Genomic DNA, 25,074 nt, shown 5'->3' with positions numbered 1-25,074 from the left:
TTTAAACAGAATTCACTCCCCTTTTGCTCTCTTGAAGTGTATAATTTTACCTCTACACAGGAAAATGTGAAGTGTGATTGTTCAGCAGTAGTAGAGGATCACTCACTGCTATTACAGGTAATCAGACATGGGAATGAAATCAGTGCAAGGGATCAATTACAACAAATCACATAGCCCTACAAAACATGTTCCTCGTTCAAAAACTATTTTTTGGTGAATTATTAACTGTGTACTGTTGTATCCTAAAGCTGAAATAGGAGCAAATATTTACACAAAACTTATGTTAGTGCTTGCAATTGGGTAATCAAAGTGGCTAGCAAAAGCCATAGCTCGTTTGTCCACATGGATATAAAGTAGCTAGCCAGCTGCTTACCTAGCTAGTGAAGCTACTGTTAGCAATGTACTGGTAATGTAATGGTACTCACCATAGGCAAGGGAGCTAATATGAGCTAACTTAGCTAAATTACAATGCAGTAACACATGATATGTTGGTAGTTTTGTAAGGGTGCTTGCACAATCATAATCATACTGTTTGAAAAGTACGCCTCTCAGTTACAGCACCAATAGGACAGTGTAAAAAAAAAAAAAAAACAGTCGATGTGGTGCTGCAGTGGGAACTCAAAGGAGAGCGCCTCCCTTCAATCACTGGAGAATCCCCCTCTGTCAGACACAGACCGTAACAGCACCTAAGCCCTATGACAACCCTGTTCAAATACAACATGCCTACTACTTAGATATTTTTCTATATTTGGAACCACTGATTGAAGTTGCTTACATTATCTAAAATATCGCAGATGTCATAACAACAAAAGTCATCATGTCAAAACAAAAGTGCCTGAATCTAGCCCACGGACTCTTGGGGGTTAAGAAAAATCACCATTTGTATAATCCTACAGTCCCTGCCAACACACTCCCATCTTTCCCCTCTGGCTGGTTGTCATCTTGAAGATAAAACAATCCACTAGCGTAGGTGTTGCTGTGACACTGAGCGGGACAACAGGCATGGTGTTAAACAGTGCTGTACCTGCCAAGCCAATGAGGCCAGCATTGTCTTGCTAATTGAGGGCTTCATTCGGAGAGGCTTGACTCTGGTGCTGTGGTGGTGGTGAGGTGAGGAGAGGAGAGAGCACTCACTCACGGAGAGCATTGGCAGGAGTAGTGAACTGCTTGTGTGCCTCAAGACTGCTTCATGCATAGCTAGTGTGTATGGGTGTCTGCCGGGCTTTTGGGTATCCTGTCCCCTTTGCCTGTTTGGTTCAGCTCTTGTATGTTAGATAATAAGGTGGGATATTTGAATTCATTTAGCATATGTGCTGTAGCTTATTAACGATACTATATGTTATTATTTATTTATTTTTTTAACTATGTATGTAAATGACTGCTATACCAACGAGCCTGGCTCTTTAACATTGCTGTCAGGGTGCAGATTTGGTACGTAGACCCAGGTTCCAGGCTGGGTGGGGTGACTGCTCTCTCCCTTCACTTCATATGGTGTCAGAAGTGGGATGGCTCAGGTTGACCCCTGTGTGAGGGACCCCAGAGATGGGTGAAGCACTTGTGTGTGTGTGTGTGTGTGTGTGTGTGTGTGTGTGTGTGTGTGTGTGGGCCACCCGAAGTACGGTTTGAGGATGGCGTGAGGGATGCCTGTGTGCATGAAGCGCATGGGTGTGCTTTCCGAAGGGTGTACTGTGTACCGTCACTACGGCTGAGTATGTGCTCTGACTGGCATGGTGGGTGCAGGGTGCTCTCCCCCTCTGACTCAATTCACTTAAACTTGAGAAAGCAGGTTATGGTCTGAGAAGGATGGCGAAAGGTGTGGATAGGGTTGTTTTGATATATCCTCAGGTTGTGCTAGAAGGTTTAGTAGCAGGTAGTCCCCCCCCCCCCACACACACACACACTGTTGTTTTTGGTATCAGAATGTTGTGCAAACATGTACTTCATGTTGAACTTCACAGAGCTCTATAAATACAGGCCTGAAGGAAGTGTGTTGACTGGCGTTTCCAGCGAGTGCTTCATTAAGTTACAAATCACGTTTGAGAAAAGCTGTGGTGTTAGAAGGGAAACAGGCTTCAAAGTTAATATTTGAGTTTTGTGCAATGCCGTGTACGTGGCGGCCCCCCGACGCTTGATCAGACGCCTGTGGTGGGGCTAATTTGTCCAGAATGCCTGATAATGATCGCAGTGCCTCCGAGACAGAAGATGGTCCTCAGAGTGCGAGAGCCCCGGCCCGGGGAAAACAAGCTCCTCCTTGTCTCCCAGGCTGAACCCAAAGCTTGAGGTGCTGTTTGTCTCTGTCTGAGGAGATATAGAATTTGTTGCTCTGTCCCCAATCGCTCCTACTCTCACCCTCCCTCTCACTCTTCCTGTCCAGTTCTCTTTCACTCTCCCACTTAATCTCTTTATCCTCCCTTTTCTCCCTACCTGCCTCCTGCTTTCCTCTGGAAACTCTTCTCTCTACCCTTTCTTGTCCCCATCTCACTTGGTCCCCCCCCCCCGCCCCCCAATTCACTCTCCTCTCTCTCCCGTATCTCCACAGCACCGGGCCATCATAACTCTTCTGGCAGGCCTGCGGCTGGAGCGGAGCGAGGGTCTGCCATCGGGCGTTCTGCTCGGCACGCTCAACACCTATTATGGTAAACGGGCCGGGGTCCTGTCAGTCCCCGCCAGCGTTTTGATTCACCGCTCGCGCCCTGGATTCCTCCTGCGCCTCTTTTCACCATGTTCTTAACTTCCAGATAGGAGATAAAATATCCATAAACAGCACTTGAAAGAGAATGTAAATGTTTATAGACTTCCTGCGAGACTTATCTGATATTGTTCTTATTTATACGTCCGCGGGCTGACTCGAAAGTCGCTAGGGCTGGCCAAATCTAAGCCTGACGGCTTTTAGTGCCGCAGCCAGGCCCCTGCCAATGGCAGCCTGAAGGGAAGATTTAAGTGGACAGTTGGACTGCAGACGAGAAGGAGCGACTGACACCAGGTTGGAAAGAATGCAGAGACAATACGACATTAAACAACCACCCCCATCTATCTGTCTTGCTCCCGGTTCCACTAATACTCTTCACGCTTTTATCTCGGGAAAGAGTTTAACTTCCCAGCACAGCACTAAATGTCGTGTGAGGTTCTGTATCCAAACTTTCCAGGCAGGCTAGCTATTGTTGTGATTATCTGTTGAAAAGAAGATAGCATCGCTGACCACTGTCATGAAAAAAGCCATCCATTCCACCCTCCTCTTCTCCACACAAATGCAGCGTGTGCTGTCCTCCACTCCCTGGTGAAGAACACTCGTGGCCACTCTCCGATTGAGTTTTTTTTTCTTTCCGGTAATGCTTTAAATCAGCGCGGTGGTGCTTGCTCTTGCTCTCCGACTGGTGTTGTTCAGCTAACGGCCGAGTGGAGAGAGCTAGGGTGGGAGGCAGCTCTTGAGAAGTGCACGTGTGGGCGACGAAGGGGGGGAGGGAGGGCAGTGCTCCCATGCCGTGGCCGCTCTCACTCTGATGAGTCAGTGCACGTCCTGTGCCCGGAGTGGCTCATTCACGCATGAGAGGATCACAGACACACACACTGTATCTCTCTCTCTCTCACTCTTTCTCTCTCTCTCTCTCTCTCTCTCTCTCTCACTCTTTATCGCTCTCTCTCTCTCTATCTATCTATCTCTCTCTCTCTATCTCTCTCTTGCTCGTTCTCTCTCTCTATCTCTCTCTTGCTCGTTCTCTCTCTCTCTCTCTCTGTTGTTGACTCAAACACAAACACACACACCCACACACATACCCCCACATTTGTTTGTATGTACACACACCCACTTAGAAGATCTCTCTCTCTCTCTCTCTCTCTCTCTCTCTCTCTCTCTCTCCCTCACTCTCTCTCTCTCTCACATAGACACATGCATATATGCACCCAAAACCCACAGACACACTGCTGCTGCAAATTCAAACAAATAAGCACTCAAGCCACACCCATACCTAGGACTCTTTGTATTGTTATTTATTTGAAAACCCTCCTCAGCGTCAAGGGAAGAGATTTTTAAAGATTTTTTTTTCTTAACTCTGAAATGTGTGTGGAAAGCTGTTTCTGTTTGCTCATGGAGGGTTTTGTTCATGATCTCAGACCTCAGTACTGTTCCTTATCTCTGGTGGGCATCAGCCTGCTTCTCTTTTTGATTTTCCCCCCCTCCAGTTGACAGTTGTGCAGTAGATACTGTATGACTCAAGTTCAGGAGGAGAATCTGCAAAATCTGCATTTTCCTTGTTCTGTTCCAAGCATGGTGAACGGCGGCCATGTGTGTTCCTGGGCATGGGTGGGATAATAGGAAGGGGTGGGTTGGTAGAATGTTGGCTCGCCCAATCTGCACGTCAGTATCATGTCAGTAGGTTCTCAACACGCAACAGTCTTGGGAGAAACTTTGCTTTAAGTCGCAGTAATCCCATGCTCACTTGCAGCACAGCAAGGCTTAGTGAGATATGGGGTGGTGGGGGGGTTGTGCTAAAGTTTGGCTGCAGCTGTGGAATGATCTCCGATTCATGTTCCATCTTTCCCCATATCACACGACAAGCCTGTAATTTTGCTGTTGAAATCATCACGAAAGGTATTTATCAAGAGGTGTGGCGCTGTGATTGCCTTGGGTATGTTTAGTCAGAGCTATTCAATGTGGCATTTAAAAGGAAAGTGTCTTAGACAAAGACAAATAAAGGGAATGAAGCATGTGTAGGCGACCAGCCCTCCTTCACAAACAAAAGGAAATTGACAATTGGGCGCACCGCTCACTGACGATGAATCTGGTGTATCCTTTGAAGGTGTGCATATCCAAGGTGTGCATAGCATGTGCCTTGTTGTTCCTCGTCTTTTTTCTCCTCTTGTCCAGACATTGTGTTCGCTGTTCGAGCATGTCCACCTCCAAGCCCCAAAACGGGAGTTTATATTCCAGCCCCACGTCTGTCTAGATTGTGCTGATTTGGTGCGAACTGCGGTGTACAGCCGTGCCGTTTTTCCACAGTTAAGCTGGGCGGTGCAAAACCACACAAATAAAAGCAGGCCCTGCTTTTCAGCCCGGGAACACAGACCTCCACCTACTGACCACGCAAACGAAGGGAAAGGCAGGAAACCACAAGGGGAGGGTTTGGTGTTTTTCAAGGTGAGGGTGCCACTGACGTGTCAAGGTTCAGTGAGTAACTATTACAGATCCCAACCCCCCCTGGATCTTAAAGCCCAAAATGTCCTGCAGAAGGGGTGACTGGGTGGTCGGGTTTTGGTCGGAGGCTCTCGTTTCTTTAGCACTGCCTGGCTCTCAGGCCCAGGTGCAGGCACAGCAGGGCAACTTCTGGAGAGACCGCCCAAGGGTAGGAGTTCAGTTGATGAGGCGGCTCGAGGCTACATTTGTCTGTGTTAGCCAACAATCACCCTTTCACTTGACTTCCTGTGGAGTAAAAATGACAGAGACATGCCCTTAATGTATTTATGTTCCACTGTTTTGATTTCACCTTCTTCAGTCTGCATCTAACTATCCATAGTATTTAACTTGTCCCCATAGATTTAGCCTATATGTTGTATAATGATGTATGCATTCCTTATGTAGGGCATGGTTTCATTATTTCTAACCAGGTTGGCTAGAAATGAAATCACCTAGTGTGAGTAATAACAGGTAACCTTCCTGTGGACTTTTTGGCAAGAAAATGATCAAACCCACAGCCCAGTCATGACAGTATTTAAACTAAAAACTACCCTCACCACACAGTTTCACTAACTAGGCGGTTACTGTCAATGGTATATGTAAACAAATATGGAGGGGTGTTGTATCTTTGTCTTGGATTCCATATGCATCTGTCTACATGAAGGCCATGAGCGTGAGTATGGATGTGTCTGTAGCAGCTTGTAAGTCTGTAACAGAGTCATAAAGAAAGCCTAACAAAGCAGTTTAGGACCATGCCGCCCTGCCCCTTCCATCTGTTCTCAGGGAAGGTTGCATCTGGAGGTGTTTCGCTTTTTTTTGGTTTTCGGAAGCAGCTCATCCTTCTGTTTTTGTCACCTCCTCATTCAGGCCCCGTATTGTAAGGTGCTAACTCCTTCACCTTTGTGTGACCTCTGTGGCCGTCCCTCACAAGCCGGTTTAAAGCCTTTCTGCTCAGCATGAAACAAACAAATGCATGCAAACAAACAGGCAAGCAAACATTAGATGAACAAAATGGGTTGGTGACTTGTTTTCTTTGCTTCTTGCGTTGGGTGGGTGATGTGTTTTTTTTTCTCTTCTGCTTCTTCTTTGAGCCGATCCGGAGGATTTTCTTTGTCATGTCGCAACAATGTGTGACTGTAGCCTGAGAGGAAATGTGTTTTAAGTGCTGTGGTTTACTGTCGGTTTCTCACTGTAGCTGCAACGGCCCGCTATGAATCGGAGGAAAATGGTTGCACCACTGGAGGGGGGGTGGGGGGGGGGGGGGACGCCGGCGTGGTTTTCCCTGTCACTTCTCGATTTTGATGTCATTAGCCTCTTTTTGAAAGATAAACACGCCTGTTGTGGGGCATCTGAAATGGCAACTGCTCCGCGTGATGTGCTATCTAATATGAGCTGGCCTCCCAGTGCCTTTTTCTGTGTTTGTTGCAATTTGTAACATCCTCCTGGCTAGGACACTGGGGAGGTAGCAGTCATAAAAAGCTCATAACCATTTAAATCATTGTGTAGAGTTGGGGAAAGGGGGGAAAGGGGGTGGTGGGGGGTGTGGGTGCGAGAGGAAATTAAATCTATTGTGCTGCCTTAAGGCCCCTCTAAACTGTCTCAAAGTCCTTCACAGGAAAGTTCAAAAACATCACAGAGCACGGGAACATCTGTTGCTCCATAAACGCATGTGTGAGAAAAAGCGTTAGCGGTGAGAACGGGTGGGCAGTGTGAGGGAAAGAGAGAAAGAGAGAGAGAGAGAAAGAAAAAGAAAAAGAAAGAAAGAAAGAAAGAGAGAGAGAGAGAGACTCACTAGTGTTGACTGTGATTGCAGTTCTTTAGGAAGAAACAGAGGTTCACAAGCAGAAGTGCCTCCGCACTCAGATTCACAGCTCACAGCTCACACCGTTGGGCAATGACGCCTGTGCCCTAGTGTTCCTTCCTGTTGCTAAATGCGGTGTAATTTCAGGGGGGTGGTGTGTACTCAACCTTGCATTTGGCATGGGAAGTTTTTTTGGGTTGTTTTGAGATTGAGAGACAGTGTCTGTATCATGGCATAGTGTTTAATTCATGGCATTTAAACAAACGTCGAAACCCATTAGAGGCGAGGGACATTTAGAGGAGAGTCGAGTTGTTTGAGAAACAGTGGCCTAAAAGCTGATTTTGTTGTAAATGATTTTGAGTGTTGTAGCACAGCACCCATGACTGTTTGTTGAAAGTAAAGTGGGCCACATAAACCATCACTAGAACATAATGGAGCCTGATGAAGGGGCCATTATGTATTTCGAGAAAACGAAAAGAAAAAAAAAACACAATGTTATAATGGTGAGCTCACACGACAGAGAGCACTACAGAAATGAGCTGTCTGGAACTTTCTTTCTCACTTCAGTGCCACCAGGATCTTGCAAGTGTTTGTTGTGATACTTGAGGCCAAAAATGACTGAATTTGCTGTGGGAAATGTCAAAAATTGCGGCAGGTGACAGGTTTTTGCACTAAAGGTTATTTAAAATTCTGATCACTGGTGGTGATAACCTGTAAAAGACTTCCAGCTATTAAGACTTATAGGCAATAGATTACTAATGTACGTACTTACATTCGTATCACATTAAAACACAGCATACGTCTTGGTTACTCTAACAAAAGTAAAAAACGGTATGGGTAATGTTGTCAACTGGTTGAGTCAACTTTGACCTTTTTATTTTGAACTAAAGTGCAACATTAGTCAAGAATAAATAATCCAAGATCATAATGAAATAGCCTACATAAAACTGAAGATTATCTGAGGGTTGAGGGTTATATTGTGGGAGCAAAATGGTGTCTATACAGCAAGCAGAGCTTATGGATCAAACTCGTCTTATATAGCCTGAAATCTTTTTAAATAGGCTTACTTTTGCAGAGAAAAAAACACACACACTTCGAATCTGAGGGTTCTGTCCCTAACTTTTTCTCTTTTTTTCTCTTGCTAAAGAGACTGCATCCCCAAACACGACGTTCCAGGGAGATTCAGTGCATGTCATGCTGTGTTTTAATGATGATTGGTAAGGTTCGACCTTGATTGGGTGTTGTTGTAGATTTTATAATGGGTTTACGCTTGCTCAAACATTGAAACATTGCTGAAGGCGATCACACATGATGCAAGACGCTCATAATTTGTTGATTATTTTGTATTTTGTTTGCGGGAATATTGTGAGAAATAAAGAAAATTCCAACCCATTGCAGGTGTTGTGGGACATCCTTTGATTTGCGTGAATTTGCGAAAGCGCAAGATCTCAAACTCCTGGGGGAGCTATTTGTTTCTTTTAGCTAACTTGTTCCGAGCCTTCCTTCTCTTTTTTTCTGCTCCTTTTCTTATTCTCTTTTGCACATATTATTTTCTTATTCTGTTTCTTCTCTTCCTCTCACCCCTCTCTCTCTCTCTCTCTCTCTCTCTCACACATACACTCACACACACATGCGTTGGCGGAAGCCTGTTATCTGCGGCCCTTCTCTGGAGCGCGTGATCCCTGGCCCTCTCTGGCAGCTCCGCGCCTGTGATCACAGGAAGTGTAGGGGAAGCAGTTGTTCTCTGTTGTCTCCGGTTCCAGTGTGCGCTGATTGAGTGCAAAGAGGGCAGGTCATTCAGGCTGGGGCCACCCTACCCCCTCCCCTCCCCTCGCAACACCCCCCCCCCCCCATAACCCCCACCACCTACCCATCCCCCCTTCGCTCTGCTAGACTGGAGGGAGAACAGGAGGGGGAGGGGGCCGTTTCGGGGTCCTGAGAGCTTGAGAGTCAGAGAAGTGGGGGAGGGGAGCACAGGAGTAGAGGAGTACGAGTAGGAGGAAGAGGAGAAGGAGGAAGTAACCAAAAGTTGTTCTGACAGACTTTGCACTGGTGAGAATCCGCTGTGCGATAGGCCTAGGGCCCCCTTGATTGGCCTGAAACAATGGCAGGGTGGCAACCCTGATGTGACAGGTGGTTTGTTCAGATGAGATAAAGCACTAAAAGGTGCTAGGGTGCCGCTCACCCAACCTGACGAGTTACTTGGCATGTGAACACATGTTTTGAAGCCTGGCCAAACAACTGTACTCATCATGGCACTAGTTTGGCAACTTTCTCGAAAAGCTGACACATTTAATTGAGCTGGGACACGAAAAGTTATAAATTAGTAGCCACGTAAACGTAGACAACAAAACTTGTAATGACAAGTTGTCTTTTTCGTTTACATGCAAGTCACGGTGTGTAATGTGGCGCTTGGGTATTGTGGGCCATGACTTGTGTGAGAAATGCAACCAGGGAGCCCAGCCTTTGGCGACTTTGGTTTACCGTCGTCTTGCACAATTAAATGTTTCTTATAAACATGTCCTGCAATTGTGCTGGAAAGAGTTAAGGGGTGTAATAGCCGCAAGTACAAGGGAGGGAGCAGGGTTATTGAATATCGCGGCCTCAAAGACGTCAGGAGGGCCGTAATCTTGCCAGTGCTGCAGCGGCCCTGCTTTCTCAGTGTAGCCAGGCTTTGATGTGGAAGTATCCCTATGAATAAACATGACTTAGGCTTAGTTGTGTGACTCAGGAGAAAGAGAGGGAGGAAGAGAGTTGTGTGTTTGTTGTATTGTGCCCAGAAAACGTGCCTCTTAGGGGGGGAAGAAAGTCATGGAGAGGCAGTTAGTCACGGCCCTGTCCCATTCAGAGTGTCATCTTTTCACTCTCTCTCTTTCTCTCCCTCTCTCTCTCTATCTCCTTCCCTCCCTCCATCGCCCTCTCTCTCTCTCACACACACACACACCTAAAGGGGCGGACTGCTGGGAAGAATTATGGGAAAAGCTCTTTATTTTTGACGTGTTCTCACCTCCACCCCTTTCCTCCGCCATTCCCCATTCTTTTTTCTCCCCTTCCCTCCTCCTCCTCCTCCTCCTCCTCCAGCAAGCCATAACTGCAACCGGCTTAAGGTGACGAGCCGTACCCTGTCAGGGAATTAATGATGTGACCGTGTGGATTTAGAGCCTGCTTCTGCTCCTGCTGCTGCTGCTACTGCTGTTTGTGTCTCTAAGCCTAGCCACTTTTGAAAATCCAGGCTTTCATATTTTTTTGCACAATGTTCAATATTCGCTTATGAAGTGAAACATCACCTAGAGAAACACACAGAACTGTTTGAACCTCTGTTGTGGACTAGTCTAGTCAAGCCTCTACTGAATAGTGTTTGATGTATGAAGATTCAGATTCAGTCAGGTAATGTGTAGGCCATTGGTTAGACAGATGTACGAGCTTCATGTTGTCAGAGGTCCAACAACATTAATTTCCCGATTGCTGTAAGCTTCGACCGTAAATCCTTCTCCAAGCAGTCCATTTCCAAACTACTTCCATGTTTATAGCAAGCCGAGGCCACCATCCATCTCTGGGTAGTGATCATGGCTGTGATTGTATTCCAACCTTTTGGAAACACGGGGGAGCCTTTGTTGCGTCTCTCCCTTTGGCCGGGGAGAGCTTTGCGCAGGGAGGGCTTTTCAAGAGGAGTCCTCTCTGTTGGGAGTTGAGCCTCAGATAAAGCAAAGTCATCTCTGCAGTTTTATGGCATTCAAAGGGAAAGCACATGACAAAGACTTCTCCACAAGTGTTCCATTTGCCCCTGCTTATTTTCCATGCCTGTGCAGGCTTTGCACACAATCTCTTTCTCTCTCTCCCTCTATCCTTCTCCCTGTACCCCCCCCTCTCCCTCCCTCCCTCTCTCTCTCTCTAACTCTCCTTTCTTCATAAATCTGTGGAATATGTTCTGTACTGCAGATTTGTGTTTCAGGCGACATCTGTAAGGCCCATGCTTTTCCGTAAAAAATCTGTGTCCTCTTCAAAGGCCTGTGTGTTGCAAGCGGCATCCCTCTTTTATTTGCTGCTAAAGAAGAGTTGGATTAGCATGCTGTTCCGCACCCTTCTGCTCCATTTTCCTCCCCGCTTGCTCCCACGAACAAAGTTTATTACGCCGCGATGCCGTTCGAGTAGACGCGTTGGCTATTTTCGGGTCTCTGAAATGATGTCGCCTCTCCAACTTGTTTATAAAGGTGGAGACTCCATTAGAGGACCGAGTGTATTTTTAAGTCTCTCCCCTTTTCAAATGCGACACGCTGAAGGCCAAAGACAGACTTCTCTTGTCACTGTTTTTTAAGGGGCAAAAAGGAATTTTCTCCTCTGGAGATATCTAGTTGACTGCATATGTACATCAAGGGGGGGCTAGTGGAAAAGATGACGCTTTATTTTCAGATACAAATTCTTTGTCCATCCCAGGCCTAACATGCGAGGCTGTATTGTTTGATTGATGGCCTGGGGTAGAACTTTCGACAGATTGGCACTTTGTATTTATTGCCTTGCATGAATTCCATATGAGGGTTTCTTACAGTCTCGTAGGCTCATGTAGACACATGTGAAATTGGACTTGGTTTGGTTGTGAAAGGGTTGAGCGGAGGAAAGTTATTGTGGATGTTACGTTACCTCATCTGTTTTCTTTATGATTTGATAAAATATTCAGCTCTCATTTAAACTTTTCGATGAATCACTGCACTGAATAGACACTTGTATTGTACTGCATTTAGTCGTGGGATCTGATTGAGACCCTTACATCTAAACTTACTTGGTGTCACATATACACAGCCATTCAAAAGTGAAGGCAGGAAGTTTGTGATGTCAGTTTTATTAAGCTCATGCCATGTATATTTGTCGCATGGCCTAATAAATACCATCGATCTCATGCGGTAATAAATGTCCAGAAGGTGAGTGATGATTTTGGGGGTGACAGAGGGCAAGTGAGTGAGGGTGTGCTTTGATGGTGAATGAAAAGCTTGCGCCACGCTGAGTTTCTTGGCAATAGATGGGGTTTTTCCATTGCCACTTTTGGCCCTGTCGAGCCGGGCTGTGCCGAGCTAATTTGCATTTCCATTACAAGTCGAACGGCGCTGCAATGCGCTCATTTTGGACCCTGTCCTGAGCAGGACCAAACCACACCGGGTCTGTGTCCAAAATGTGCAGAATAACTCCCATTATGCTTTGTGTCGTGGAGTTCTTTGCCTCAACTTCGTCAAATATTTGTAGTGTGTCAGGACCCCTCGACTAGCCTTTATCCCTTCCTAAAAACCCTTAAGCGATTAGACCCTGATGTATGGAAATGCAAATCCAGGCTGGGCTTGGTCGACGGGCTAAGCTGTGCGAAGCCGTGCCAAGCGGCACCATTTCGCATGGAAAAACGTCAAGAGTGAACAGCCAGAAGTGAACAGCCAGGGGAAGGCAGATCATTTATGAGGTTCTCATGGCTATGACTGTTCCCCCCTTAAGCTTGCACAGGTTTGTGCAAATTGGAATCTTCTTCACTTGAAGGACAGAGAAAAAGAGCGAAAAACGTTTTTAGCCTGTTGTCCTGTGTTCACCTATTTCTTTCCATAATGTTTCTATTAAAATGACTTACTGCACTGTAGAAAGTTAACTAGGACTGTGTGGATTGGATTTCTGTAATGAAAGCTTGCTATCTTGATTGGATTAAAGAGCTAAAGAGTTTCTACTGGAGCAGCAGCTTGAAATGTGAGGGAAGTGGGGAGAAAAATTGACATGTACAATAAATAAGACTGACCGTTAATGCGAGATGGTTATCTTGTTTCAGCGGTAATTATTTTAAGTATGGAAGTGTGTATTAGTTCTGGAGCTTCAATTAATGTGCCCCGTGGCTTCATGGTAATAATAGTTTTCTCAGAGCGAGGGGGGTGCCAGGGGGAAGAGTGTGTGTGTGTGTGTGTGTGTGTGTGTGTGTGTGTGTGTGTGGTATGTATACTATGCACCCCTGCTTGAGAATGTATGGATGGATGGATGGACATATGGTCTTATGATAGTTCATTAATTAAGGGTCTTATCTCATATTGCACATATATTTTTTCCAAATATATCCCACATTGTAAGAAGACTCGGGACAGTAATGTGATTGTATTATTTCCCCTAATGCAGCAAATTGGATTGAACACCAAACCACACCACAACACACACAGACATCACACAGAAATAGCTGTGGTGAGATGACATCATCTGATGTGTGAAACATAACGTGAGAGAAGGTGCGATGGGGGGGGGGGGGGGGGGGGGGGGGGGTTGTTGGTCTATCTAAAGAAGCGCGGCACTGACCATGCGTGCTGGTGAATATCGCATCGTTAAGAAAAGCACTTGCCTCCCTTTTTTTGTTGTTATTTTTGTGGCAATAGCAATAACAGATACATTCAGTAAAACTCTACTTTTTTAGTATTGCCCCCTTAAATGGTATTGGAAAAGCAGACCCTCTTCAGACATCTGAAAGTTGTTTGGTGTCTCTTTCCTGGGGGGGGGGGGGGGGGGGGCAGCATGAGAGGGTGGGGGTTCTCCCTAGTCTTCTGTTGGTGGGGAAATCAATCAGGATGTGTATTTTGCCACTCTGTCGCTCCCCTGTGAGGAAAGGGTAGGTGTGTGATTGTGTGTAGATATGTGTGATTGTGTGTGATTGTGTGTGGATATGTGTCTATTATGCATGACTCCTGATCACAGTGTGTGTGTTAAGTGTGTGCTGGGATTCAACTCGTACTCACTGGGCTTACGTACACAGTTAAATATGAGTTGAGGCTATTGTGGTAATGTAGTTTTAATAAACACACATCCCCTGCCCAGCCTACTTCCTCTGCTGAATGGAGAAGGGGGAGAGAGAGAAGAGCATTATTATGGGGCTCTCCCTCAGTGTGTGACGGTCCGCGGGGGTCCCACCAGCTGTGTCCGTGACTAGCGGTCATGTTTGCTCCCCCTGAGGAAAAGGCCCCACTTCCCTGTCCGTATTCGGACGCTTCACTCGGAAGTAAGGAAAGGGCAGCAGGGCTCGGAGTGATTGCGTTACAGCAGATCATTTCACCTCCAGGGCACGGTATGCTGCTCTGTATCTGGTAGCAGTGTTGATTGACTGAGTGAGTGAGTGAGGCCCACAGTGCTGGAAAGACACTACTAGGGCTGTCTCAGACTCCACTAAGGGAGATGGAGGACTTTGGGCAGGAGTGGATGTAGGTTATGCAAATGCTCCAAATACAGTTAATGGGCTCCATTCCTATTAAATTAATCTGTTCAGCAGTATCTAGGGTGCAGGAGAACATGGGTGTAATATGTTAGACATTGTCTTGTATACGATTATAATACTGTCCATTGTTTTAATAGGTTCATGCGGAAACCTTTAGAATTTGGTACAACATTTGAAATTTTACTTCAACTGATTGTGAAAGCATTTTGAGTGAAGTTAGGAAAGGTACAAATTTCAATGCGATTCTCTTTAAGGAAAGGTAGCAAAATGATGAAATGTAAATAAAAAACCCACCATTCATGCAGTTTGTCATAAGTAGCATGTGTCTGGGTAATATCCACCTGTTCAGTCCAACTCCCACTCCGAGTGTGAGATGTTGATGGTGTTATGACAGCACCAGCCTTTAAGGCCCTGAGGGAAGGTGCTACTCCCTACTCCTATGATGAATACCTGCACTGACAGTGATCAGGCATGGCCCGGGATGTGGTGAGAAGCCTATTTGATGCTGATCCCCTGGCTGCCCTCTCGGAAGGAGACGAGGTTGGTCACCTCTAGACGGTATTGTTGTTAGCCCCCGTCTCGTCCAGTCAAAACAAACCCCTTTAACAAGGGGTCGTCCATGTGGACTAGACACAACGTCATTTGCTGTGGAGCTCTTATTGTTTGGAGTTTTTTTTTCTTTTTTTTTTCTCCTTTTTCTTCTTCTTCTCCTGCTCATGCGGGTAACAGGAATCGGAGAGAGGGAGAGTTAAGAGTTGCATGATTTAGTTTGACATCTTGGATGACATATTTTGAGCAGGGTCGCCTCGTGTGTCGTTGTAGTTGGCCCATTGTGCCGTCATTGGAGAGGTTGAAACGTGAGACTCGGCAGCATTTGCCCTGTTGTCCGTGTGTTTGAGTGTTTCTGTCGTAGTCATTGATCGCTCCCATTCACTGAACCACACAAGCTGTCTTCGTAGTGGCAGGTGTAATACGTTGAAAGGCTTTTCTGGCAATATCACACCACACTTCCCCCCCCCCCCCCCCCCCCCCCCACATCTGCTACATCTACCATTCAAGTTAAATGACAACTGCTATACTGACCTGCTTGACTTGCTTTTGCTATCATAGTTTATAAATAGGAGGAGCTGAAGCATATGTGCTGATAAGTCTTGACAGATTTCAAGTTTGCCCTTTTGGTTTGAACTGGTAGGATCCGAAGACTGGGTCATCAGGTTTGATCGGTGCTCACACCTTTATTTATCAAAGTAATCCTCCCCAGGGCCTCTCCCTCCTGTTCTTGTAAAGTGAGTGAGGTCTGTTTTAGGCTGATAAATCCACTGATTGTATGTGCATTAGCTAGAAATCTGAGGTGCCCTTTCACACAGCACATGTAGGCCCCATTCATCACGCGCACGTCAGCCATCGCGTCGGATGAGTGCGTATACCTGGGCGTCTTTGTCAATGCCCTTGGCAAACTGGGCTCGCTTGTAGTGTGAGAAACCAGACTAGAATGTCAGAAAAGTTCTACGGTATTAAAAGGAGACTGCTGTAGAAGATGCAGAGCTTCAAGGGCTGTGTGTCTGTGTCTGTGTCTGTGTGTGTGTGTCTAACTAGTATTGCCCATATGTGTCTCACTATGGATTTCACACAGTGATATGTCCATGACGAAAGAACCAGGGTTGTCTCCAACTGCAAGTCTTGCTCATGATATACAGGCGATGTCTGGCGCACCAGACTCATCTGCAATCATGCAGCAGTACAGCTTTGGAGGAAGTCTCTAATAAAGAAGTGGATGTCTACATACTTGAGCTGAAGCTGGAGGCTGGACAGTGTTATTGCTCACGACGTGAGCCATGGTCTCCCATCAGCCATACGCTGTAGGGCTCTTGAGCAGCGAGACCAGGGGTACTCGCTTCTGCTCAGTATTCAAGCCTAGACCACTAGCGCCCCACCTCCCGCCTTTTTTTAATTAAGGAAATTGATTGTCCTCTCCTCTTCAAAAGCCATATTATACGTTATTAAGTTCTCGAGAAAGCCACAATAATGGACAGGGAGGACTGTAATAAAGAACACGAGAGAGGGCAAAAGATGAAAATAAAAGGGAATGGTGATTCAAATTGACTGGTACAGGAATGTGGTTAATGGCTCAGAGCTATGAAAGCAGATTATTCTGTCTCTTGATGGGGCATTCAGGTGATAATGATATCGGTCCCCTCAGAAGTTTTTAATATACTTGTCCTACATATCAGAAACATAGCATATCAGAGACTTCATAAAAGAAAGAAAATACGCCCCCACCCCCCTTCCTGGTGTTGTAGATGTTTTGTGTTAACTTACCGCCACTAATGAAGCCTTTGTGCTTAGGGGGATCTCAGTGCTCTGTCCTTGCCCCACGGAACGAGAGAAGGATAAATAAATAATTGAAGAAATAAGACAAGGCAGCGCTGCTAGCGCAGGTAATGAACAGAGCCTGAAAAGATTACTCTCTGAAATGTGATTAAATATGCAGTACACACCGGTTTTGATGGAGGGTTACATTGATCCAAACTTTATTGAAACTGAAATCCCAGCCTTTTCTGGGTTTTTCAGGGGGAAAGGGAGCGAGGGGGCAGAGAGGGTATTTTGTGTCAACATCTTGTTCACCCGTCATAATGCACAGCTATTTTGACATTTTCTCCGAGGCCCTGTACGTAAAAGCTGTTTTCACTTCTCATTTTAATGTAATAGCAGCAAAGTCGTCCGCACTGTGTTTTTTTTATTTTATTTTTATGACGACCTCATGCAATTTTAAAAATAGTGAGCCTGTTCGGTTAATGCTCCAAAGGGTTTTAACAGTAACGTTTCGTTCCAATCTCAAATCTCCTATGGCCTTGTTAATAGGGACCGATGTGCCAGAGAATTTTGAGGTTTAGACATACTTCGGGCATTAGTGTGTGACGCAATCTCGCAATCAAGTTTTTCTTTGTTTCCTGTCATTATAGAACAAATGAAGACTTATGCCTCTCACACACACACACACACACACACACACACACACACACACACACACACACACACACACACACACATACATACACTCACAAAGAAAAACAGATATCTGTATTCAGAATGATTATCTCAGTGACTACTGGTGCTGCATGTTAAGTCGCAGAAGCCCAGCGTGAGGATTGTAAAAGGAGGACTGAACCAGCGGTGGCGTAATGATAGAACGGGGTGTGGTGAGATTTGTGTGCCGTTGGTTCAGATTAGATTTTCCTAAGGCTTCTATTAACATGGCCATGGTTTAGGCGTTGTCCCATTGCCTGATTTAATACCCATTTGCTTTACAATCTAAATTAGGAAATTGCTCTCAATTGTTTGCACTGACTAAATAAGAGTCTTGACGAATGAGAAGGGTAGTATGGGGTTGTCGGGGGGTGGGGGGTGGTCTAGTCTATTGCTACACAGCTATTTTATAGGAACACACATGAAATGGTGTTCACTCCCTCTCGTGTTTGACTTCAGTCACTAGTACAAATGGATTTAATGGTGAAGCAAAACCCAGCCATTTTTTTTTTTCCAAACTCTGCTTTGTCATCATTGTCTGAAAGAGATATGCTTATGTGACCTGGAGCGCTGAGGGTGATTTCATGTCAAGAATCAGTTTAGAAAACCAGACTCCACCCACCCCCCCGCCCCCAGACCCCCCCTTCAAACAACCCACTCCCTTTTGCTCTTTGATTTGGTTCGCTGCTGAAAATGCCGGTCCGCAAAGCCACATCAGTGACACAAGTGCACAGATTTTATTCATTAAAATATCATCAACAAAGCTCGGCGCCCGACATCGTCGCTGATATTAGGGCTCAAAAGAACAGTTTATGGACCAAGCTGGGAAAAGGGGGCATAACTTGTTCACAAAAGACTTGTTCACCACAACACAGTGCCCCCCCCCCCCCCCCCTTCTGGAACATACCAGAACAATTGGAAGATGCAGTTGTTGTTTTTTTACGACTTGTAGATGGGTTAGAAAACAGGCTCCACAGTCCTCAGTCATAAGGTTCCCTTTTTACTTGTCCAAGTGTTTTATCACGGTGTTTGCTCTTCACCACTAAGAGGCGCCTTCTCCCCCCCCCCCCCCCCCCCCCTTCTTCTGTTGTTGTGTCTTGCAGATATGGTGCGGAAAAAGAACCCCCCTTTGAGGAGCTTCGGCGGTGAGGAGGAGGGTGAGGCACTGGCTGCCGAGGCCAGCGGGCCTGAAAGCGAGGACGCAGACGGCGGCGGCCGACCGGCTGAGCCCAGCAGCGCTGATGGAGACCAGGGCCGCCGCGCCGACGTGCCTGTGGCAGGGGACGAGCCCGAGGAGCCGCAGGCCGCCCCCGTCAAACGTGCTTGGAGAGGAGGAGGAGGAGGAGGCGGCGGAGCAGGAGGAGGAGGAGGAGGAGGAGGAGGAGAGGCAGGAGCGCCAAGAGACAAGCCTGGCTTTCATTATGCTGGGGGACACAAGAAGGGCGGAGGAGAGGATGCGGTGTCAGACACCAGGCTGCTGATTCTCACGTCTCGTGCCGCCGACGGTGACGCGGAAGGACGGGACGAGTCGGTGTCTCCCTCCCGGTTTGAGGAGAGAGAGCAGGGGGAGGCGGGGGAGGGCCGGGAGGCCGGTGGCTGTAGGCTGGAGGGGTGGCAGCGGACTGGCGGTGGGGTCATTGTGCAGGGCTGCACCAGCAACGGGCAGGAGAGTGACTCCGCCACCCACAGCCCCGAGATGAGCCACGACGAGGAGATGCCCCCCCTCCGCCCATCTCTCCACCGGCGCAGAAACAGCGAAGGCACTCCCGCCATGCTGGGGACAGAGGGCACTGCCAGCCCCCCGGGCCCTGAAACGGGCATCCCCCCTTCCTCCTCCTCCCCCAAGCTGCAGGATTTCAAGTGCAACATCTGCGGCTACGGTTACTACGGCAACGACCCCACCGACCTGATTAAACACTTTCGCAAGTACCACCTGGGACTGCACAACCGGACGCGGCAGGACGCCGAGCTGGACACCAAGATCCTGGCGCTCCACAACATGGTGCAATTCTCGGCCCAGAACCAGGGCAAGGAGGGGGGTGGGAGGATGCTGGGACAGGCTGGGCTCAGTGGGAGTTTACCAGACCCAAGCTCCCCAAGACCCTCGCTGCTCAATGGCACCTATGATGTGCAGGTAACCACCACACTGTCTCCTCACTGGTTAGGTTGTAGGATGTGTGCAAAGCACAAACATATTTTCCCATTGGTCCCAGTGATATCTCACAAGTACATACTCACAGAAATGAATTACAGTTGCATATAGGTAGGTAGATGAGTAAGTGGATACTAGGATTGGTTGGCAGGAAATATCTCAAAATCCGGACGGAAGTACAATTATATATAATTGCCTTCTTGTAACATTTAAAATATACATTAAAGGATCAAATAAATGCAGCTTAAAAGATGGAAATGTCTACGTACAGATTTGATACTTATAAAATTATATTTATACAATTTATAATACAACATGACATTTATAGTAAAGGTTGTCTGTAGTAAGTATAACGTGGTACATGTGTTATTATATATGATTTCCAGGGCCTCGTCTGATCCTTATAACATCCGTGTGACATTTTAGTTTGGTACATTAATGCAGTGGAAAATGCAGATGACTGGACGGCATTTAGACAAAATGAGTGTGACAAAAAAAAGCCATTTGTTAAAGTAACAGTGAACCATTTTTCACTGTAATTATCAGTCAAGTCAGAAATGGCTAGATTAGTCATACTGAATGCCAAAGTCAGTTTTTCCATCACGCAATTTATTTTCTTTTGCTTTTTTTTTTTTCAAGCAAGCTCAGTAATATTCCAGCTTACAGGCCCGGTCCACAGGTGGGTGTCTGGTCCGCTCAGACAAGCTGCAAGTTATTTTTTTTAAAGTGGCGCGATCACTTAAGAGATTTATTAAAGCACTAAAAAGCGAAAGTTTCTTGTATTAAGACAAAGTGGAAGTCCTTGCCAAAACTTATATTGCACACATGGAGCTCTATCAAGGGAAGTGAAAGGTACTGTCTAACAATTCCCACCAAGAACAGAAATAGAATTACCTGTCGCAATTACCCTCCTCTAGATTTGATCAAATTTAAGCATGTGGTACATAACCGCCCCTGCAAAGTATATCAATTGAAAGTGCCCGGGGTTTCCATTTTGTCATTATGAAACTAAAAAAAAACAAAATGTGATGAAAGAGAGAAAGAAGGAAATAAGTTAAAAAAAAAAACATTCAGTATTCATTCCTAGTGGAATTTTCCATGTGGTAATATTCAAGACTGTGATTTCTCATTACCCAATGAGAATGTGAGGGAGGGGTTAGGGAGGAGGGATCTAAAATGGGGGGGGGGGGGGTCGAGAAGAGAGCCAGTGAAAACGGGGAACTCGATTTATTTCAAATGAGCAGTAATGAGCATGTGTCAGTTGCAGTTTTCTGCACTGGGCTCGGTGCGGTTTCACTCTCCACTTCAGTGATGTCGTGTTTACAATCCGCCTGCCGCATTACCTCCAGCGCTCCTTTGGAAATGAGGTGTGTGCTTTCTGGAGCCCCCCACACACCCACTCACTCCCGTCCCATGCCAGGCTAAGATGATCTGGTCCCAGCTCACCACAAAAGCGCAAAGTAATTTAGCCCTGCCCTTCTCAAAGCAAGGACTTCTATACTTAGTCTATCTTCACTTTGTTGATTTGAACCTATTTTGCAATGTTGGTTAATTGTAATGAACATACATATTATTCTCTGCTAAATATATAGCTCCCATTATTTCTGTTACAGTTTTAGTTTTTTGTCAGATCCAGAGACCATATTTACTCCTTGTTGCCCTCTGTTTTAGGTTTAGTTCTTTTTGCGAGTTTTTTCTTTTACTGTCTTGCCATTTTGTAAGTGGCTATGCGCAGGGAGAGGCTGTGGATATCACTTAAGCTTTTAAAATTCGATCATAATCTTCCTGACGCAGTCTGCGGGCGATGGCACTCCGGTGTCTCACGGGAAGTGGTGAGATGTAGTAACTCCCCTTACGCAAATACACACACACACGCACACACACTTATTCACACTCCCTCTGCTGATCTTTGTCTAATGTTATTAAAGTTGGGCAAGAAAGCCCTGATTCCAGTGATATAAAAATACTGAGTGTGTCAAAAAAATGCAAAAAGATGGATCAGGTTTATTTTAAAGCTTTCCTATAAACTATCCAGTCCCCGCAAACTGCACTAAATTTTCGACTGAAACGGCAATCCATCTCAGAAAGTGTATTAACATGACTAAAACTAACAAAAACACATGACTACATTTGCCCGTGCCCCCGTCTATATATGCTCTAATGCTGTCTTTTCGGTCGACCATTTTTTTTCTTCTTTCTTTTTCTTTTTCACGAGCACGGTTCAGAAGGCCTTCCATCATCTCTGGTATATACGGCCCCCAGAGAGCGCTCAGAAACTCGGTCTGCTGCAGCCATTACATGACGCTCCCCGCGTCTGGCTTCCCCTCCTCGACTCGACGCACCACTCCGCTTCGCTCCTCTCCTCTCTGCAAACTCATGCAGGCCGAGGAGGATCAGGGACCTCCCACCCGCTCTCAGCGCATCCATATTAGCTGTCATTACCGCCGCCGTGCCTGGCTTTATGCTTGTCGTCTTTTTTTTATTATTATTTTACGCCTCATTCCAGCAGGCTTTTAACAAACGTTTAACTGCTCCATAACATGAAGGCCTTTCAGAGCTGTTAAGCAAGGGTGCTCCTGGTGCATCAACCAAACAAAAACTAAAAACCAAAAAAAAATCTCCAGGCCTTCAAACACAGTTTATCTGTTTAATTTGGACAGCAAACAGGTGTTTTTTTTTTTTAATTTGTTTTATTTTTCTTTTCTTTTTGAATTGCTCCAGCTTTTGTCCCCAGAAAGGCACACTTTAGATGCATTTTCTGGAAATCTGCTTTTTTTCACTGTGAAGCAATTTCAGCTGTCTGCCTGCCCATCAATTCCTAATTCTAGTTTTTCAACGAATTTGTGAAATAAAACGTATCACCATACACTTTTTTCCCTCCGCCGAATGTATTATTGCCTTATCCCGAGGATATGTTCCAGCTGGGTAGTCTTCACATCGTCTAACAGCGAGCCCTTTGAGTTGAAATGTAATAAAGGCATGAATTGAACTGTGATTTGCCTTTTTGTAGACGACTGCTGCTTCCCCTATGCTATAGGCTCTGTTATTGAAAGCAATCCTTCAGTAGTTTATTTTCTCATGTCAGCTGGGGATTCCTTTTTTTCTTCTTCTTCCATGAGACACCAAGAGTAACTCTTGCTTTATTTTTGTTGTAAAAAAAAGTTTTTTTGTCTTTTCTTTTCTCTGTAGGTGACACTTGGGGGCACCTTCATCGGTATCGGTAGGAAGACGCCCGATTGCCAGGGTAACACCAAGTACTTCCGCTGCAAGTTCTGTAACTTCACCTACATGGGGAACTCGCCGGTGGAGCTGGAGCAGCATTTCCTGGCCACCCACCCCAACAAGATGAAGAGCCCCCCGCCCCCCCCGGCGGGCCACAGCGTCGACGACAAGCCGGCGCTCGAGCGCAAGAGCAACTGCGTGGTGGTACGCGGCGGCGGCCTGGTGGGGCTGGAGGAGCACGGCAAGTGGGCGGACCGCGTGGCGGTGCGCGCCGAGGACGACTCGGTGGCGGGTTACTCGGTGCCCATCCAGCCCGCCGACCCTTCCTCGCCGGGCAGGACGGGCGCAGGGCAGCTGGAGGCAGCGGGCGGCATGGCGTACTACTGGTGCAAGTACTGCAGCTTCAGCTGCGAGGCCTCCAGTCGCAGTCGGCTGCTGGAGCACTACGAGAAGAGGCACGGCCAGCCCACCAGAGAGGGCAGCCCGGCCGAGCGGGAGCGCAAGCCCCCCAGGGAGGGAGCGGGAGGAGACCTGGCCTCCTCCGTCCTCCACGCCCGCAGAAAGGACAAGGGGGCTGGGGGTGGCGCGGAGCCCGAGGCGGTGGTGACCAGCTACAACTGCCAGTTCTGCGATTTCCGCTACTCCATGAACCACGGGCCGGACGTGATCGTGGTGGCGCCGCTGTTGCGCCACTACCAGCAGTCGCACAGCATCCACAAGTGCACCATCAAGCACTGCCCCTTCTGCCCGCGCGGCCTCTGCAGCCCCGAGAAGCACCTGGGCGAGATCTCCTACCCCTTCGCGTGTCGCAAGAGCTCCTGCTCGCACTGCGCCCTCCTCCTGCTCCAGCTCTCCCCCAGCGGGGGGGCCACTCCGCCACCGCCGACCCCCCGCCCGTCCGTCACGCACCTGTGCGACCAGTGCCCGTTTGCCACCACCGACATCGACCTGCTGCTCATGCACTACGATAGCGCGCACACGCCCCACGCCATGCCGGAGGTGAAACCCGAGGAGGAGGGCGGTGAGCGAGGGGTCAAAGGGCCGGCACTGGCCGAGCACTCCTGCACCAAGTGCCACTTCTTCACCGAGGTGGAGGAGGAGATCTTCCGCCACTACAGGTGAGGATTCAAACAAGCACTCTAGGAGAATGACCTGTAGTAACACGCAGGGAGCTTTCATAAAGCAGGTTAAATGTCATAAATATTTACTCTGATTTTGTGGTTTGCCTTGGTTGTGGGGTGGGGGCTTTTTTACTATTGGTTGATTTTAAAGAGAAAATAAACCCAGCATTCATTGTTGAACTCATGATCACATTCATTCTTAACCATCAGGACGGGATGTGTTTTTGCAACACAGACTAAATCCAGGTGGTGAGTCACTCTTTGTCATTAATCGCCATGACATTGAAACTGGCAGAGTAATTTCTGCGTGTGGTCGGAAGTGTGTGCTGTCCGGACTCTGATGACGTTGTTTACATTTTGGGAAATTCAGTCATTCAGCATGTGATTACTCTGAAACACTGTTGTGATGTACAAGAGTAAATGCAGTTTAGCCCGTAATGGGCCACAGGTTTTGGCTTTTTGTTACATGAGGCCTGAAGTTGTGGAGCATTTTTGGAATACGTTGTGAAACGTTTCACGTCAGGTAATCTGAAACGCTCCACATTTGTTTATAATTTAAAATCGACTGTTAGACCAGGTGTGTGGTGTGTGTTTGTGTGGGTAGTTGAGGGGGTGGCTGTGTTTTTGCATGCGGTTGTGCGTGTGTTTATGGAAAATAAAATAGTCCTCAACTTAACTGTGTAATAAATTCAGCCACTGAAGTCAGGAATTGTAATACATTACCTCGGCATAAGCTATCAATTACCGCAAGTTCGCCTTGCGCGAGTTTACGGTCATGTTTAGCCTGTGCCGTTCCGATGTTATTGGGAGAAACGAGTTTAGCGCAGTAGCCCATCGCAGTCAATCCATATGTCTCTCTGCCTGAGCATGTTGCTGTCAGGCCTCGGCACAACAAAACAACTTCTCCAAATCCAATAGAGCCGCGTTGTAAATATAACAAGGCTGGCGTCAGCACTTTGTGCAATTGATGTCAGATCGCAGAGCCAGCGGGGGCCTGCATGAGATTATTTTTAGGATTTTTCCGGAAAAAGGCTTTCACCCTGATTGAAGATGTAATTCTTCTTTTTTGCCTATTCAATATTGTAATAAGGAAACGTGGGCAATTAAGGAAATACAAAAAATATAAATAAATAGGGGTACCGTTATTTTTTTTTTCTTGGTCCTTGGAGTAAGAGTGGTTAAAAGGAGCAGAAACTGGACAGGTAGATTGTGAAGCTGGGATTTTGAAGTCTCGTAGCGATCGTGCTTTGGAGCCTGAGGCCAGTTATTTCAGGTGGAGCCCAGCCCACCTCTCTTTCCTTGGCTACATCTGGGTGTGTGTGTGTGGTGAGTGCTTCTGAATAAAGGGCTAGGAGTCTGGTGCTG

The 25,074-nt window shown here is 46.8% G+C and overlaps 1 protein-coding gene across 2 annotated transcripts in view; it reads left to right on the top strand.

The window, feature by feature from the left end:
- The window catches only part of trps1 (trichorhinophalangeal syndrome I), a 104,359-nt gene that overhangs the window by 12,010 nt on the left and 67,275 nt on the right, over nt 1-25,074 (top strand). For both annotated transcript variants that reach the window (XM_031586438.2, XM_031586439.1), the window contains exons 3-4: nt 18,318-19,348; nt 22,556-23,706. In XM_031586438.2, the coding sequence (XP_031442298.1) occupies nt 18,318-19,348; nt 22,556-23,706 (2,182 nt within the window). The remainder of the gene's footprint in view (nt 1-18,317; nt 19,349-22,555; nt 23,707-25,074) is intronic.

Source organism: Clupea harengus, chromosome 19, assembly GCF_900700415.2.
Source record: "Clupea harengus chromosome 19, Ch_v2.0.2, whole genome shotgun sequence".
Taxonomy (NCBI): Eukaryota; Metazoa; Chordata; class Actinopteri; order Clupeiformes; family Clupeidae; genus Clupea; species Clupea harengus.
The sequence above is the reverse complement of the archived record's forward strand: the minus strand, read 5'-3'. Positions and strand labels throughout refer to the sequence as shown.